Raw genomic sequence first — 18,673 nt, 5'->3', positions numbered from 1 at the left:
TCATAAAGCTTGAACTCACAAGTTATTTAAAACATTTTATTTTTTTTGGAACCAAGTCTCATTTTAAGACCTTGAAAAAGACCTGTTTTTCAGAAATAATATACAAATCGGCATTCACGAAACAGGAAAAAAATTCCATGCATAACAAACATATTGTTATTTTTAAAAGAGAATGAAGAAAACACATTCTCTACTGAACTTGTGAACTAAAAACAGACAATTGTCTATGTGGCTGATTGACACACACCTTCCAGCTGTACTAAACAGATAGGGGTGTATTTTGGTTGTAGATTCTGTCGCATGTTTTTAAAAGAACCCACATACTCTGACTTGCGCATAGTGAGAGATTAAACCCTGAGTTTTGAAGGCCTGTGTTAAAAAGATGATAAATATTTGGTTTGTCCCATTGTCCCAACTGTGCACTCTGCTATTGGTCAGAATTAGTACTCATTAAATTCCTTCGTTATTATTTTGGACAGTATCAATTGTGCAAATATGAGCATCTTCATAAAACTTACAAAAGCAATAAATGCTACAAAGCACAAGTATAACATTATACACTTCTTCAGAAATTTTTTTACATTATTGCTGTGAAGGAAACCAATTATTATTTTAACCTGCAAACTAGAATGGAAGTGTCCTCTCCAGAAAAGACGGTGATTTGTAACAAAGAGTTTTTGTACTGAAAAAAAAAAAAAAAAAAAAAAACACATAACAAAGACACAAGTTACTTTTCCCACTGACTAACAAAAGTCTCAAAACCCATTCTTCTTAATTCCTGGGGATATATGAAAACCCATGTGAGATGAAACATAAGCTATGCTTACATGAAAAAAAATCCAAAATGATTGTCCATAAGTACAGTAACAGGAGGTATCGACTGACAATTTGCAGTTCATAGGGTTAAAAGTCTATCTACATACATACTGTGCACAGTACTTGGTTATTCAGTCCATCTGTGGTGTTCAGTAACATAACAGCTCATATAAAAATTTGTTTGGTTTTGCTGTGCTCAGTATTTGGACCCAGAACAGCCTTCTGCACTTATCAAAGGCACCCCAAGTGTATGATCCCTTCCTACCCAATAGCAGCCCCTGGTAAGAGTCTGTCTGCGGGATATTCAGTAAAAGGGGCCCAGGTGAGAGGAGACGTGAGTGCCTGGGTGTCTGGGAACCCCAGGATTGGGGTAGATGGATCCTGTAGTCGAGTTCCAATAGGGGGAAGGAGACCCGAAAAAGCTCCCTGAGGTGACAGGCATAGGGGAGCCGTGGGACCCCATGAAGTTCATTTTCTGTTGGTGGCTGTGGTACGGCTGCACATACTGCACCTCAGGCTGGTACTTGAGGACGCTTTGGTCACTGTTGTGGCTCTGGTGCGCCTGCGAGATGCCCTGGAAGTCGAACTTGTAGGCGTAGCGCTTGCCGTGCACCTTGGTCATGATGTTCTTGTCGTAGTAGTAGCGCAGGGCGCGGCTCAGCTTGTCGTAGTTCATGTTGGGTTTGCTCTTCCTCTCCCCCCAGCGTCGCGCCACCTCGTCCGGGTCAATCATCTTAAACTCTCCATTGGTCCCCTCCCACGTGATGCAGCTGGCATTGCCGCTGTCGGTGAGCAGCTCCAGGAGGAACTGCCACAGCTGGATCTGGCCCGAGCCTGTCGCAAGGAGAAAAGCAATACATCTTGTAGAAATGAACATAGGAAGTGCATGAATGGGTTATCCGGTTTGATCCATAATCCAAAAAAAAAATTCTGATGATATTTTTCTTTTAGCTCATTGGCACCATCTGGTGGGCAACTAGTGAAAGTCATAAAGAAAAAAGGTTACAAAAGTTTCTTGTGTTCTTTACCTTAAGAAAATGTCAATTATGAATAACGGTGTAGGGTTATTAATTGTGGGCGGGGGGGGGGGTTAATTACACAACCTTCCTAAAGAAGCTACTGAAATGGAATGTCACTCCAAGAATTGGGCTGACCAACCCTGATACACCGTTTGTGTCAGATAGAGATAGTGTTGTAGCAGGTATAACCAGAATCAAAGTCATCAAAGTCATAGGCTATGTCTATTGTCCTAATAGATGTGTACACTCTCTTCTGATGTTCATTCTCTAAATGTTTGATTCTGTAAATATTTGGGCTTAAAATGTGCAAACACTTCACGTACATTTTAACAACATACAGAAGGTTTCTTCTGCAAGAAATACATCTGAATAAACCAATTACAATGCCATTGCTATTAACAGGATCCAGTGTCACAGTGTCACAGGCAATGCAGCTCATCATGAAAGTCAAATGGTCTGTTCACTAACCCTTACACAGATCTGTGGATTTCGGTTCCATAGATCCTTTTGGTTATGAATGACTTTCAATGAAAATTTTGACTTACTATATACATTCCTATAGTCTTGGGGAAATGGGTAATGTAATACTGCTAGGCTGAATGCTATTGTATTCAGACTGTTGAAATAATATTTCAATCAAAAATTAATTTTTGAATTTCCTTGTGCCCTTGTTGCATATTTAAAAAAAATCTTGTCCGTGTTGGGACCTTTTGTGAAGTACCTCAGAAATATCTCGCCCATCGACTGTTAAGAGACTGAAAGATTTCTAATTGTTCTTTTTTTTTTTTTTTTTTTTTTTTTTTTTTTATCCCACAGTTAATTAATTAAATTACCGGTCCCGGCATGTGGAACCTTATTATGGCCAGTGTACATGAATAATAATTATCAAAACTCAGATCAAGTGGACTATAACAGTTCTCCATAAATTTTAAAATTATTGTGAGTAACACTCACTGTCTGAGTGACAACAATAACATCCTTGCAGAGAGTTCCTTGTCCTGAACAGCGGCGGTGCCCCCCCCCCCCCCCCCCCCCTTGAGTCATAAAGACGGCAGTGGGACGTTCTTATTGGGAACCCGTCCCCACGGCAGGGGTGCATATCATTTTAAACTTTTGCTAAACTGGGTTTTGTTTGAACCCACCTCCCACCCGCCCCCCCCCCCCCCCCCCCCCCCCCCCCCCCCCCCCCCAAACCTTCTCTCCTGTGTATGTGGATGAGTGTGGGTGGGTCATGTGAGTAGTCCAGACCCAATGAGAAACTAGCATCATCTATGGTTGCTAAGGAATACAAAAAAAATTAATTAATTAATTAATTAATTAATTAATTAAACATATCTCCTGGCCGGTGGAATTTAATGTTGCTGCCGCTACATGAGGTAAGCCTGGCTCTAGAGTCTAGAGGCACAGCACCAAATTTGTACCCCTGCCCTTGGGGTAGTACTGGACTTATGAGGCAACTTTCCCTAAAAAATCTGTATTTGAAGACTGGACGATGAGCTTATATGTAGACATCTGAAAGCAGGCCTTGTGAGTGGGGCAAGACAGGCAACACATTCCCCACTTCCCAGAACCACAGACAAGAACAGGTTATTGTGATTTATGTAGGCTAATAATAATAATAATAATAATAATAATAATAATAATAATTTGTTATTACTGAGGAGGCACAAGCAGATCTGAAATGAAAGCTATTATTGTGTTACCTGGGTTCACTAAGCGACTGATGGTTGGTCCAAGAACTTGGTAGGGATCTGTTGAGAACCAGTTGGGATATTTCAGTAGAAATTCATACCACAGAGACACAGTAATGTTAGCTGGAATTCAGCCTGACTTAAATTTCATTACCTGGGACAATGCGAGGAGGGGGTTCAGTCTCCCTGCTGGTGGGATGAATCTGAGTTGGAGATCCTGTAAGAAAATCACACCAGCAGATTAAAAAATCTAGCTACAATTCCTTTAGGTTTCCAGGGGTCCCAGCACTGCCCCCCTTAACCCCTGCCCAGGGAACATGGCCCCAACTTGAAGATACTCCCCTGGCTATGTTTCCTGTGTTTTAACCAGTTATGAATCCATTTACCTTGGTTAGGTTACGGATTAAGCAGAATGAATCATTTGGCAATTTAATTTCTCTATCTAAACCCCCCCTAACTAAACCTCTATACGTGTCCCCCCCACTTTGACTCCCCATATACTACAGAAATCACAGCATTACGTAACAAAATTAATTACCCTTTTGGACAGAATTTATAGGAGCCACCCAACTGGACCTTCTGATCTCCTCGTAAGTATTTTCTATAAAGAAATAAAAAAATTAAAAAAAAAAAAAAAAAAAAAAAAAACCTCTCTATGACTTTTAAATCAATCGTGAATGACCCGAGATGAATGGTCGGAGCTAGCTTCCTATTGCGCGGCAGCTGCTTCCTGTTTTGGTTTCCGGAGTTGTGTCCTCGTTCCTTGTGGGTGAAGGAGGGATACACCCCTTACGAAAGTTATTTAAAAGTTGCTGTGGTCATTTTGCAAAAAATATTATTCTCTCTAGAAAAGACAGCGTTCAAGGCTTGAGTGTGAGCAGAGGAATCAACAAACCTGCCTTTAAACACAGAGAACCTGGCCTATGGGACTTCAAAGGTTAAACATTGTCATAGTTATTCATTATCATTATTATTTCTCAAACAGACCCCAGCGTGTATTGCAGTTCCTCTTTATTTTCAAGTACAGTGTTACGTATTGAATCAGGGCTGGGCTATTTTGCAAGCCTTGTCTAGCATCTGCATCTAGAACCCACTGTCTGGCCTAGCCTTGGTTATTAACATCATATAAGCAAAGAAACTACAAAATGATATGTCAAACGTCTAACGGAAGCCATAATAGTAATACAGTATTTCATGTCACCTTTGTCAGTTTTTGTCAGTTGGTCACATGTAAAACTACAAACATGTAATTCAACATGTTAACATCATTCGGCAGGTTTTATTTGACTTTATGAAGCAAAATAAGTTCACTCTATAGGGTGAGGCAAAGCTATTGGCCATCAGGTGCACATTCTCGTAATCTGATCACTTGACCCCTTTTCATTGACTCTGCAAATCTAAGCTGATTTCCTCTACACACTACACCAATTACAAGGCACTGCCACCTAGGCAACGCCCCTGACTCTTAAAGACTGCGGGAAATTTTCAACTTCCAGAATGCATATGGGGAAAGTGATATCATGAGGATTTGGTATTATTGTGGCATCTGCGCTGTGCCGCTGAAATAAAGCACCCAGTTTGCAGCTAAGTTTCAAGGCATGTCTTACCAGTCTTAACATGAACCCGCGGCTGCTGTTGTGTGATTTGTGGAGTAGGTGGATAGGAGAAGGTTGGGCTGCCTGCAGGACAGAATGAAAGCTTTAGAGGGGATACACTGCCATTCCTTGAAAGAAAATGCATACTAAACTGAAGTGGTCTCTGTTTTAAATCTCCCTACACTAACCTCCCTAATAATGCTTGCATGACTAATTTAGTTAGCAAGTTATTGTATATACAGTAGAGCAAATCATTGAAAGAAAAAAAAAAAACATGAGAATAAAAAGGTCTAATTTGCTAAGCTTTATCTAATGAGTCTCACTTTGTCTGAGGTAATTGAGGTGCGACAGTAGAATGTCGGTGTTGTATTCCGAGGTCATGTGTGTGAAATCTTCTTTGTTGAGTTTACAGAGTTCTTTCCCATCAATGTTGTGGAAGCGAGAGACGTCCACGTCGATGAGGCAGTATTCTTTAATTGCCCAGTCGACCCACTGCTTGACGTGTTCCTGTGTCCACACCCCAGGATCTGCAAGAATCAGAACTTACCATCCCTGTATTATAATTACACCTTGCTTTTCTTACAAGGTTAAATTATGAACTGTTGATATGGTCAACCCAGATTTATCATGGATAACCATTGTCATGGTAACAGTGATAATAATAATAATAATAATAATAATAATAATAATAATAATAATAATAATAATAATAATAATAATACAAAACTGGCAATTATATAGTTACCAGCTGATGGCCCCATTTATATAAGGATTTGAGAGAAATGACACGTTAATCGAACTTAACCGACCCAGCGTTTAAAGTTCTATATACATTTACCAGTATAACCTAAACTGCTATTCTGTAAATTAGTTCTTGGTCATTTTATGAATAACAATTTTAAAAAAAAAGAACTGGTAGGTTATAAATAAATTAATTACCCTCAAAAGTAACTTTCTGTAAATCACTATAGTCGCACTGTCAATTTCTTAAAACGCTCCGTTTATACATTATGATTAATACGCATAACCACCACTAGGTGGCTCCAAAGTATGTTTTGGTAACTGAGAATAACTGACAGGTGAATGGGACTCTTGGATTGGGCCAACATCTAGCAATACATACTAGTGTCATTTAAAAAAAAAATGCAAAGCCATGTTACTAGAGATCATAGAGTTAAGATAACAGAGAACTCTTCATTTTGCCAACGATCTTAAAGTACTCCCTATTGCAATAAGTCTCGTCGTGAATAGAGATGGTCAGAACAGCACGATGCATGCTTTGTTTTATTTCATAATGTAATATCTGTTCTGTTTAAAAGTGACACAATGGCTGCTAGATAAATAATCTGTGATCTAAATAATCGATACTTTCATCAGTAACCAAAGGTCAGACATATTCTCCATTCTCAAAATTTCAAACAATCACCGCTACATCATCACATAATTTCGGAAGGCATATAGGTATTTGTTATGGCCAATTAAAAATAAGACACAAACTCCTTGAGTGTGCTTAAGCTTATATTACTGTATAGTACTCAGCTGTTTGGGTCTAGGTTTGTAAAACTAACAACCATTTTTACCTCTTTAAAAGACTAGGCCTCTAATGGGTTAATAAAGGGGGTAGTCTCCATTAACGACATACACAGATTTGAGCCCAGTCTAGTTCGCCAGGAAATCCTGCCTCAGGAAGTTGACACTGGTTGATTTCCAGCATGCGTCACAAACTCAAGTTGCTTTACTACTGTTCTTGAAGATATTCCATTTATTTTTATTATCTAAAACCACGCCCTGCAGAATCAGGAGGCACGTTTCTCAAAGGAATGTCATGGAAGATTCAAACCTAGGCTGTAAAAGTGCAAAGGAAGAACAGAGTGAGCATACAAAGGAAATTATATGCTTTAGAAAATACTAGGAAGCCGACACTTCCTTTAAAACAGCTCAATGGGGCGGCCATTGCCAGCCTTTCATTGATTGAACCGTGTGGAGGAGACGGAGACCACATTCGCCAGCCCCTCCACAACCTCAAACAGACTGGGAGGTGAATAGGAGAAGGTGCAACAAAACAAAATAATTACAAAGAAAATCATTTCTACAGATGCAGCAAATGGAGATAAACACTGTAAGAAAGAATGGCGAAGGCTGCAGCTGAAGTGTGGGTCTATTTGACACTTACGGCTGTTTAAAGTAATGGATAAAACTATAAGAAACATAACTCTGACAAAAGCACATGCTACATCCATTATCATTAACTGCTTAATCCTTTACAGGGGGTCGCGGTGAGCCAGAGCCTAACCTGGCAGACACAGGGCGCAAGGCAGGACTACACCCTGGACGGGATGCCAGTCCATCACAGGGAACCACACACAGGGTAATTTAGAATGACCAATCAACCTGAACAGCATGTCTTTAGACTGTGGTAGGAAACTGGAATACCTGGAGAAAACCCACACGAACATGGGGAGAACATGCAAACTCCACGCAGACAGACCCCTAGACCAGAATCGAACCCAGGACCCTGGCGCTGTGAGGCAGCAGGGCTAACCACCACGCCAAGGATGGAACAGGATAGTATTTAACCACATCAGCGATATCAGATAAGATACCTTTTCTTGGAAATACTACAACAACAACAGTCAGTGGGGAGAATCAGTTCAATAAATGCAGGTTTGTCTTCTTTTAACTAACCTGGGCAGTAATGCTGTAAAAACCTGTCCTCATTATTCTAAACACAGAGCATTTATGAACAAGAGGAGACCATTAGGCCTATCTAAGCTGAATGAGCTTTTGTCAAGTCGGGTCTTAAAGGATTCCAGTGATTCTGCCTCAACAACATGACTAGCTATCCCATTCCATACCCTCACCAATCTTTGTGTGAAGAAGTGTCTCCTTCCCTCTGTCCTACTGTAAGTCTAGCTCCACTTAATTTCCAGCTGTGTACTCTGTTCCTGGTTTTCGTACTGCGGTTAAAGTATCAGTTCAGGTTAACTAGCTCAAGATTTTAAAGACTTAGGTCATGTCCTCACTAATTCATTTTTGTTCCAGGCTAAATAGCTCTTAGTTCTTTCAGCCCTACTTCGTAGCTGTGTCCTTTAAGCCCTGGGATTAGACTGGAAGTGTGGATAAAGTATACAAGAGAGACAGAGAACGAGAGATGACTCAATGCTGACCAATTTGCATTACAATCATACCTCCACAGCCTGTCATCCCCTGTCATATACAAACCACTTGTGTATTCTAGAATTATTGAATTACCTTGCTCCAGTTTGAGTTCAAAATATGTTATCATAGGTCACAGTCATCAGAAACCAGCAGAATTCTTTGCCTGTTCCTCCTCGACTTCCTCTTACACTTGCTACATTTTCTCTGAATTCATTTTGCAACAGAGCAAAGTTGTGCAACTTAAGTTATTCGATCTCCTGATCTGAGGACTGGTTGTTTGTGCTAGTTTTTTTTAGGGCCTTGAATATTAGGCCCCAAAGAATCAAGGGACAGCTTGGCCCTGGAGAGTCCAATAAACAGCAACCAGTCCCAGGACCCAGGAAGCTAGTCTGACGGAACTAAACCTATTTTGGAAAAAAGAAGAATGTGTGGAGATAGTCCTAGGACAGAGGGAAGGAGACACTTCTTCACACAGAGCGGTGAGGGGATGGAATGGGTTACCTAATCATGTTGTTTAGGCAGAATCACTTCGATGCTTTAAAACAAAACTTGACAATGCTTTGAACATCAGTCAGCTACTAGGAACCGGACAAGTTTAGATGGGTCTGAATGGCCTACTTTTGTTGGTAAATGTTGTTAAGGCCTTACTTATCAAAGTACCATTTGTGGGTGTTTGGTGTTCCTACTTTATCAGTTAAATTAATAATAATAAAAACTACCTGGCTTTTTGTGAGGGTGGTGTTATTTTTAAATATTTAATTTCTTACCAGTTTTACGTTGTGTTTGTTGGTTTTGTATGCTTCTCTGTTGCAGTTTCATCTTAGATAATTATGTACCATGCTGGAAAACTACTACAGCAAAAATAAATACACTATACACAATAAATCATTGTGATAAAAGACCATTGAAACACAAAGATGTCTTACCAGCTGGTACAATGACTCTCTTCTCCTCTGTGGTGCTGCTCGGAGTGTTGGTCTGGGGAGTATTCCTCTGTTCCTGGTAGCTGGTTTGGTAACCAAGGTGATTTACCTCTGCGTTGTTTATAATCCTGCTCCTTTTGGTAACACTACAGTCTACTGGAGATTCCCTGCTTCCAAAAAATATATATTCCTGTTAGACCTTGTCTTGATGTTTATGCTTGGTCTACACCACATTCAAAAATTGCTTTATTTGGCAGCCTTCCAAACAATATCCTGGCTGTTAATTGCCCAGCGTTAATTTTAGTGTGCCCAATTAACATAACTATATGACACCCTGCACACGGTCATGACTAAATAGGTGAGCCACGTGGCGTTCCCCTGGCAACTCATGTTTTAAAATCAAGACAGGTTAGCATGTTCCATCTATGCAAGATCACGCCAATGGCTGCTCCATTTGCTCTGTGCCCTTTTGGAGGCTGATCTGTTGCAGATGCCAAGAGTCAAATTCTCTTGGGTCTTCTTGAGTTTTCAGGGACTGTTTTTACATTCATATCTGAAGCACATGCATTTAAAATAATGTTTACATGTCATCTACCACTTCTTGGAAAACGGACAAAGAGTTGACAAGCATAGATAACACGTAATGGCTGCACTATAGGACCACAGACCAGCGAGAAAACGTGTACTGTACTGTTGAGAACAAGAAGTGCAATCACATTTAAAATACAGAATCAAATGCCAGCACAAGAAAAGCGCTTTAGGTGAAAACAATAGCCCTGTGTAAAACTCTGTATTTTTACAATTGTGCTCTGCTATGCATTTTAATTGTGCAACACAAGCATGTGAGCCATCAGCAAGATCTGTATTCAGCATAATACATTTTTAAAAGGTGATCAAAACACAAGGCTGTTTTTTTTTGTTTTTTTTTCCTATTAAAATGCAACAGCTTGTCATATTACCACTACTTTTGTCTCCCGAAGGATGCTAGTTTGAATCTCATCTTTATCAAAAAGTACTTTGAAATGTTGACTGAGTGAGCAGCTTCTGATTAAATGTATGGATTGTATTAGTGATTTCCCCATTGGGGTGATCATATCTGTCCATGTGAAAATGTATATGTTGTTTATTTTAAATAATTTATATTTCATTACAATTAAGTGTGTTTAAGTGAACTTTGTATAGGTTTTAATTGTATTGTTTAGCAAAATAAATGTACAGTTATGAATCTTTTTTTTTTCATTTTAAATATATTCCTGTCTACTCAATATTTTGTAACATTAAGTATTGAGCTGCTAGTTGGTTATAGTCCTATAATATTTCTCTTTTTTGATTTAGATGTATTGTTCTGATTGAACCCTGGAACGTATGGTCACTTTTTTCAATGTAAAAAACTTGGCTTGATAAAACATATTGAAACTTTCTAAGGAACTTTTTGTTAGTTATTGAATCTACCATAATCCGGGGGTGTACGAAGGCTGTCTGACACTTACAAATCTTCACTCATCTTGAGACCCTCCACCCCCACCCCAGAGTCAAATTCTGTTGAAGCCAGATTAACGAGCATGTCATAACGGGAGTGTGCAAAGAAGATGCCCATCTGTTGGTCTGCCCAGACCAATGTATATCTAGAGACCTGCTTAAGTGGTTTTGATTTATGATATCTGTCTGTATGTCTCTCTGTCTGCCTGCCTTTCTCTCTGTCTGTGTGTCACTCTTGAGTTTTTACATAAATCTACAGAAGTCCTTATTCAATTGTGATGGTTTAAGTGTCCTTGAACAACTATGCCAGCCAAGGATAAGCATAATTTTAACTGCACACGGGTGTCTAATGGCCAGGCGAAACGCTGAAGCCCTTCCACCCACAGTTGTTCCACAGCGGTACTTTCAAACATATTATTATTTCCCAAAGAGTCAATGTTACAGTCCCACTGTCTAGACTCAAGCATAATGCACTTAAAAACACCGGTTCAGTGGAGAGCATTTTTACGAGTACCGTGTAAAGCAAAGCCAGCTGGTTGATGCCATGTCAAAGCCTTAACTCATGAGATATCTATATATCTTTTAAGTCAATGTTTTATGCCCATGTAGCTGTTTTACACCATAACAACACCTTGGGCATGTTAAATACATCCCAAACTGTATTTAAACTGTAAAGAACAGAACTCTGTATATTGTTGGGTTGCTTTTGGTGTTTGGCAAGGAAGAGGTTAATTTCCTGCCTGGACCTACTAAGTAACTATGTCAGCATCTGGTCAATCAATTCGTTAATTGGTCCAACTGTTAACTGTTATACAGGTGGATATGATAAGCTGTAATATCACCAGCAAGCAGGTGTGATTGATCAATGAATCGATCATAGATCGGATGGATAATCGATCAATAGAAAATGTCAAGATTAAAACCACATTCCATACATTATCGAGTGCATCATACCATCTTAAATAGCCACATGATCATCAGCTCAACAACTCCTCTGATTGACCAGATCAGAAACAGCCGGCTACCACAAGAAAACATGGCTTTTTGAACCATGAGTCCTTGTGCAAGCTGGGCTTCAGTAAAGTAAAAAGCCTTCAGACCTGTTGCCATTGACGTGTTCATTCTCTCTCTTGATGGGTGCCCGTCCGCTCTGGTGGAGCCAGTCCTGTTCCACTGTCTCGGGACTCTCTTTAGAACCCCGATTGAAGTCACCTTCTGATGTCATGTCTGTCTTCATTAAGTGGGAGGAGCCATAGGAGGACTCAAATATTGACGGGTCTTCACTCACCACTGACAGCGCCTCCTGGTGTTGAAAAAAAGAATAATAAAAATTAGGATACGGTTTAAAAAAAAAAAAAAAAAAAAAAGGGATAAGTTAGTCAAACATTCATGATGTCCGCTCAACAATTTGTTTCTAATAGCTAATGTTTTAGTGACTGTTAACACCGTCTCTAACAATAGCCAATATCATTACATTATTCCTCATGAGCAGTGCCTTCACAAATAAACCCTGATAAAATCGCTTTTCAAACTCTCTGTCCTTCTCATACAGTCCAATGAGTCCCAAGTGTGTGAATAATATGAGAACATAAGAACATTTCCCAACAAGAGGAGGCAATTCAATCCATCTCATCCATTAAAGGATCCCAGTGATTCTGCCTCAACAACATGACTAGGTGACCCCTTCCATACCCTCATCACTCTGTGTGAAGAAGTATCTCCCCTCTGTCCTAAGTCTATTTCCACTTAATTTCCAGCTGTGTCCTCAGTTCTTGGTTTCTGTACTGCGCTTAAAGCACTGGTTAGGGTTGACTATATATCTATTAAACAGTCTTTAAAGCTTAAATGACTGGAATTTATCTTTCTGGCATCTGTCTTAGCAAAACACAATGCCGCGGCTAACCTTCTGAAGCCCTCACAGTGTTACATCCGGAGAGGTTTGTCCCCTGATTGTTTGGTGCAGTACAATGTTTGAATGAGTCTTTGACTTCCTCTTCACGTCCCTGACCGGCTGCCCTTTGGACCGTCCCAGCTCAGGGTTACTGTGCAAACAGCCCAGGCGTTTCCTGCTGCCCCTCACAGTGACGTTCAAACACGTCTTTCCACATAAATGCAAATTAACTTGGTTCGCATTTTAGTTATTTACGAGATTTAAAAAAAAATAAAATAAAATGTTTAGTTGCTTTTGGTACCTTTTGTATATATGGCCATAATTACTTTATTATCCAGTTTGTTAAAAAAAAAAAAAAAAAAGACATTTCAATGTTACCTACATGTTGAAGTTTCATTGTACACTGTCAGATTTAAGTTGTCCATGCTAAAATACATTTTATAAACAATAAATAATGTTTTTTTTTTTTTTTCTAAAAAGCGTCTCTCTTTTTCTGTGGTTTTAATTATCTGTACTAAACAGGGTAAGTCTCAGATTGTTTCATTCACAAGAAGGATTAAAGAAACAACAATTTAAAGAATGGAGTATACACTTTTAAAATATGTCACCACATTATTGCTTATGAAACCTTATTCTCCATACACCACCCACTTCCTGATTCAGACACCCTTAACATAAAACTAAACAATGAAACAAAACCCTCCAAAGATTTTCTTCCAATATCTGGGAAGAAGAACAAATACTTCATGTTTCCGTTTTCATAGCAAGCTATAGATCTGCATTCAATCACAGTTAAGGATGCTATAAACTCATACTGGCATGTGGGTACATCCAAAAGCATTCCTCTAGACCAGATCAGTGGTTCCCAACACTGGTCCTGGGGACCCCCTGTGTCTGCTGGTTTTCATTCCAACTAAGCATTCAATTACTGAACTAGACCCTTTATTGAACTAATTATTTGATTAACTGGACTTTTTTCCCCTTGTTTTCAGCTCTTAAACAGTTGCAGATTTCAAGTTACAATGTTTTTTTTTTTTTTTTTGGTTTGTTTTTTAATAAGCCTTTATCTTTCCCGTATTATTATTATTATTATTATTATTATTATTATTATTATTTATTATTATTATTATTATTATTAACAGTGGTAGATGTAATTCAGTTTTTCAATGCAGATTTGTTCTTCTGCTTGTTCATTTTCTAACGCTTTGCACATCTTTGTTTACCTTTGCTTTATCCTTTGGTGCTGTACAATACAGTGGCATTATTATAAAATAAAACTGCTACTCATTACCCACTGACTCAACCTTTTCACCATATTGCTGGAATGTTGCAATGTAGTTTTGTTAATGCTATGAGGTTGTATCATGTTAGTGGATTCTCCATGATTGCATTTGAAGTATCTGAAGATGTTCGGGATGTTACATAATAAACGCTGGCTCTCAATAGTCGGCGGGGCGTCTGGGAAATATTGTAAAGAAACGCTCCTGCGGAACAGTATGCAAAATACAACAACAACAACAACAACAATAATAATAATAATAATAATAATAATAATAATAATAATAATAATAATAATAATAATAATAATAATAATGTTAACAGACACACAAGCTTACATATCTTGATTAATTAAAAAATTCTGTGCGCCGCCTATAGCAAAGGCGGGATAAATGTATTTAAACATAAATCCATAATGTCTCCCAATTGCTTGGTCTTGCAACAGCAAATCAAGACGCATTGCATGCACTGTAATAGTATTAAAATAGTTTGTCATACATTTCTTGTAAGTACAGTATTATAATGTAGCAGTACAATACGGGACATGTGCGTATTTACGCAAATGTTTGATTTAACATTTAAAAATCGCAGGACCTGTTGCCAGACTGCACAGTTTACATTGAGTTTGGAACAGAGGCTCTCAAACTCGGTCCTGGGGACCCCTTTTAAGTTACTTACAATGTTATAGCTAACTTGAAACTGTTTAAGAGCTGAAAACAAGTAAAAACGTGTAATTAAAAATAATCAGTTCAATTAAGGGTATAGTTGAGTAATTGAGAACTCGGTTGGAATGAAAACCAGCAGACAGAGAGTTTGAGAAGCCCCGTTTTAGTCAGACAAAACTTACAAATAATGTCGTACTCTATAATCGACAGCTTTGGAGTTGTAGCGGGTATCACAGCATTATTTTCAATAGGAGTTTGGTCGATACAGAATGCTGGTTTGTAGAGGGACAGGATTAGATATGGTTTACTGTGTGCCTCTTTAATAAATAGAAATCCAATTAAACAGTACAGCAATCAATGCCTAATCTTTATAGTACGGAGTCGTTTACTCTTGTATAGTCTATAATTATGTTTGGTGTGATATCTGGTCCATTTTATATTTCATTTAATGTCCTATGATGTGTTTTTGGCCTTGGTGTTTCACTTCCTCTTTTTAAGTTGTGTTGTATATGTCTCTTCATTTGACTTATTACGGGCATGCCGTATGACAATGCATGTATTCAAGAGTCAAAGAAAAATATAAAACAGTTATAACTACCAACAGTGCTGTGTTATACCCCTATTATTAACCTTACTAATTCATATGAGCTATGCCTTAACATTATAGCTCAGTGGAAATAGGTCTGTCTTTTAAAAAATTGACTTACCCAATGCGGGTTCTACAACGCCTGAACGAATTTAATTTAATCTGCCCCTGAGTGACGTTCAAAATCAACCCACTTCACTATTTCTAAAAGCACAGAAATGAGGACCAGAGGATACAGTGGAAAACTGAGGGGAAACTTTCAATAGCTAGTACATGGAATTCATGTTGTTGGTGGCAGCGTTCACTAGTAACCACCCCCATTGATGGGACAAATGATCTGATCTTATCTCGTTTAGTTCTAGTTTTATAAAATCACCAGATGGAGTTGATTAAAGGCTGGGGTAAATGAATGAAAATATAGATTTATATTTTCTTACCATATAGCATTAGGGTTAATTCAATTTGCAATCTAGGCCATGTACGTTTGGAAACTCATAACACACCTATACAAGTGTATCCATTTTGTTTTATCATTTACTAATATGCTACCATATATTTATACACCTACTTATATCCATGCCAACCTAACCAGGTTAACTCATTCCTTGCCTTTCTAGTAATTCCAGTGGTCTGTGGTGCCATTTAATTACAACTACAAATCCAAATGCATTCAGCACGCTTACAGCCTCCTACAAAATAAAATAAAATAAGGTCCTCCCCCAAAGCTTTCTTTCTGTTCAAACTCCTACCACTTGTCAAAACCCAAAACCGCCCCACAGAAATGCTAGTTGTCAATTAAAATAATGTTCTGGTGTGTTTATTGATTTATTTTAGCACCTGATACCATTAGGCAGGGGAAATACTTGCTAGGATGATTGCTTTTAACAGGTCTGTGTTTTAACTTTCTGTTTTTTTTTTATCTTTTAAGGCAAATCATTGGGGGTGTACACTGTAAATCAAGTGTTTAAGAATCATAGTAAAACAACGGGTTGCATAGAAATACATTTGTTTTTACAGTTGCTCTACCAATGTTGGTGAAATAATGGTTCTGTCCCAAATCCACCCATAACTGATTTATTTAATGCTGTATTAATAACCTGATGCTATATAGCACTACATCAAAACCTAAATCTAAATTTGAGTCCTGATGATAAATGGGTATGGCAAGTAAAAAATAAATTTATTGTGTTACTCTACAATGTAAAAGCAATAGCCTATATCCACCACAACAATAAAGGCACTTATATAGCTGTATATAATGAACACATATCCAGGTGTGATTATTCAATTCTTAAACTATGACAGTCATAAAAAATCGTTTTTTTTTTCATCCCTTCTGTTGTTGCCATGGCTGTCTGTGTGGTTCTGGCTCTTTCTATGTATTTATTTATTATTGCATGTAAAGCTGAAATACTAAAATACGCTTTTAAATTCAAATACATTGAAAAAGACAATTTTAAGTTTATTTTAGTATTTCTAAATACGAAAAGATCTTCCTCGTGACTAGAACAATTTCACAAGAATCCAGATGGGCAATCATTATTCTTGAGCTGTGTTCAGACTAGTCTGAAAATAAAGACTGATTTCAGGCCCATATGACTGTTCAGACTAACCGTCAGATTGACCTGATTGGTTCAGTTCAGATCTGCTGGGGAACTGGTCTCAGATCAGTTTTCGGTAGAATTGTTTTCATAAGATCAGTTGAAGTAAAGTCCTTTTGCAGTTTTTGGTAGCACTGCATGTAGCAACTTTAATTCAAAGTTTGCACACTGAAGTTTTTGCTTTTTCTCACATTGCCAAGGTAACAAAAGCAATTGTAAACTTCCATGAATTCGTACCAGGAAACAGCAATGCATAATTCAAAGAGTTAGAATAAAACTGGTGATCCAAAAGTTCAGTATTTACATATCTGCCCCAATATTTACTTGAGATAACTGTATGCATTACACTTAGTTAAACAATTGCAATGTTTGATAAAGTAATGGTTATTATTATAATTAATTTGGTAATGAATGTTAATCCACATACTACACTTAGCTTGGTATTGTCATATTTTTAGCCAGTCCTCTTATCATAAAATCTATGATCTTTGGTTTCTGCTTTCTGTTGGTTGCTGTTACTGAAAAAGCAGAAGCTTCTGGTTTGAGCTGAGCTGATTCTGCAAGCAAGGCGAGGGGATGCGTTGTCAGCTGCAAACTGCTGCAAACTTGTGGTTTTGGAGTATTTTGCAGCCTGATCTATGCAAGACCTAGAGACAGTTTTGCAATAAAAAAATACATACATACAAAAACAACTTTAAAAGGGTGCAAAATAAGGCTGGTATACAAATCATATCTAGAGAAAGAGACACAGCTATTTTGCTGGTGTATGTGCATTAAAATATACAGATTAAATGTTCTGTTTTGCAAAAGAAAGCCACCTAAAGGCCTATTTGCTCTTGTGTAGAGCGAGAGCCAACAGACGCTTTGGCAGGAAGTTTGAGGCTTTGGCAGGAAGCCCCTGTTTCTCTTGATAAGGACACCTGATGAAGGGGTTTGCATGCCATACTATTCTTTAAATAACCCATCCATCCTTGGGAAAAAAAAGCTGATCAATTAGGATCCTGGACACATTCCTACCACGGAATCTTGCTTATTGTTCAAGATAGCAACAGTCTTCATTTGGAACATAACACAATGGCAAAGAAGGGCTAAATGCAAATCTGTTTTAGTATTAGAATGACGAACAATGACAATAGGGGAGAGTAACAGCAAATAAAAGATGATTTTTAAAGGCCCTTTCTGTGCATTTTTAACACATTTCATGCCTGTAGAAGAGGTTAATAAGCAACATTCTTGCCGTTATTATAACAATAGCTGTTTATTGCCATTTATATATATATATATATATATATATATATATATATATATATATATATATAGATAGATAGATAGATAGATAGATAGATAGATAGATAGATAGATAGATATAGATAGATAGATAGATAGATAGATAGATAGATCTTTAACATTGTTTTAATCTTTTATAACGTATGGGGACAAACTCTGTAAAAGCGCCAACAGAAGCCAACCGTAGTGAACTGTTAGCTGTAGCAAACAGATCTAATAAACACACAGCTGCTTAAAAGCCATTTTAGAAATTGTTTAAATAACACTTCTAAATGATTACACTATTAAATGAAACACAATCATTATAGTGCACAAAACTCTATAGGACTTATATATATGACACACATACATTTTTTTTACACACATACATTTAAGTAACATTTGTGTATGTAAATTCATTGTGAATAAATCATGACGTTATTATATATTAATATAATATAAATAAATATATTTATATATATATATATATATATATATATATATATATATATATATATATATATATATATATATATATATATATATATATATAAATTTACATAATAGTCCAGTTAATATGCGAATAATATATAATGTTTCAGGTCAATTTTAATGGTAATTTGAAGACTTCATTCTAAACATTGTATACATTCCCGATACTAAATTATTATTGTAAGTATTGGTAATCGTATAGTAGAATTATT

The 18,673-nt window shown here is 37.6% G+C and overlaps 1 protein-coding gene across 5 annotated transcripts in view; it reads right to left on the bottom strand.

The window, feature by feature from the left end:
• Positions 1–689: 689 nt before the first annotated feature.
• fli1rs (Fli-1 proto-oncogene, ETS transcription factor-related sequence) overlaps positions 690–18,673 on the bottom strand; it is an 18,765-nt gene continuing 781 nt past the window's right edge. For 2 of the 5 annotated variants that reach the window (XM_041235510.1, XM_041235514.1), the window contains exons 2-9: positions 11,783–11,985; positions 9,207–9,373; positions 5,445–5,648; positions 5,134–5,205; positions 4,065–4,127; positions 3,681–3,743; positions 3,539–3,586; positions 690–1,650 (exon numbers count right to left, since the gene is read on the bottom strand). In XM_041235510.1, the coding sequence (XP_041091444.1) occupies positions 1,121–1,650; positions 3,539–3,586; positions 3,681–3,743; positions 4,065–4,127; positions 5,134–5,205; positions 5,445–5,648; positions 9,207–9,373; positions 11,783–11,985 (1,350 nt within the window). In that variant the 3' untranslated portion in view covers positions 690–1,120. Of the gene's footprint in view, positions 1,651–3,538; positions 3,587–3,680; positions 3,744–4,064; positions 4,128–5,133; positions 5,206–5,444; positions 5,649–9,206; positions 9,374–11,782; positions 11,986–12,374; positions 12,409–18,673 lie in introns of those variants that run through there. The other 3 variants (XM_041235513.1, XM_041235511.1, XM_041235512.1) reach the window with 3 other exon arrangements.

This window comes from Polyodon spathula, chromosome 37 (assembly GCF_017654505.1).
Source record: "Polyodon spathula isolate WHYD16114869_AA chromosome 37, ASM1765450v1, whole genome shotgun sequence".
Classification (NCBI taxonomy): Eukaryota; Metazoa; Chordata; class Actinopteri; order Acipenseriformes; family Polyodontidae; genus Polyodon; species Polyodon spathula.
The sequence above is the reverse complement of the archived record's forward strand: the minus strand, read 5'-3'. Positions and strand labels throughout refer to the sequence as shown.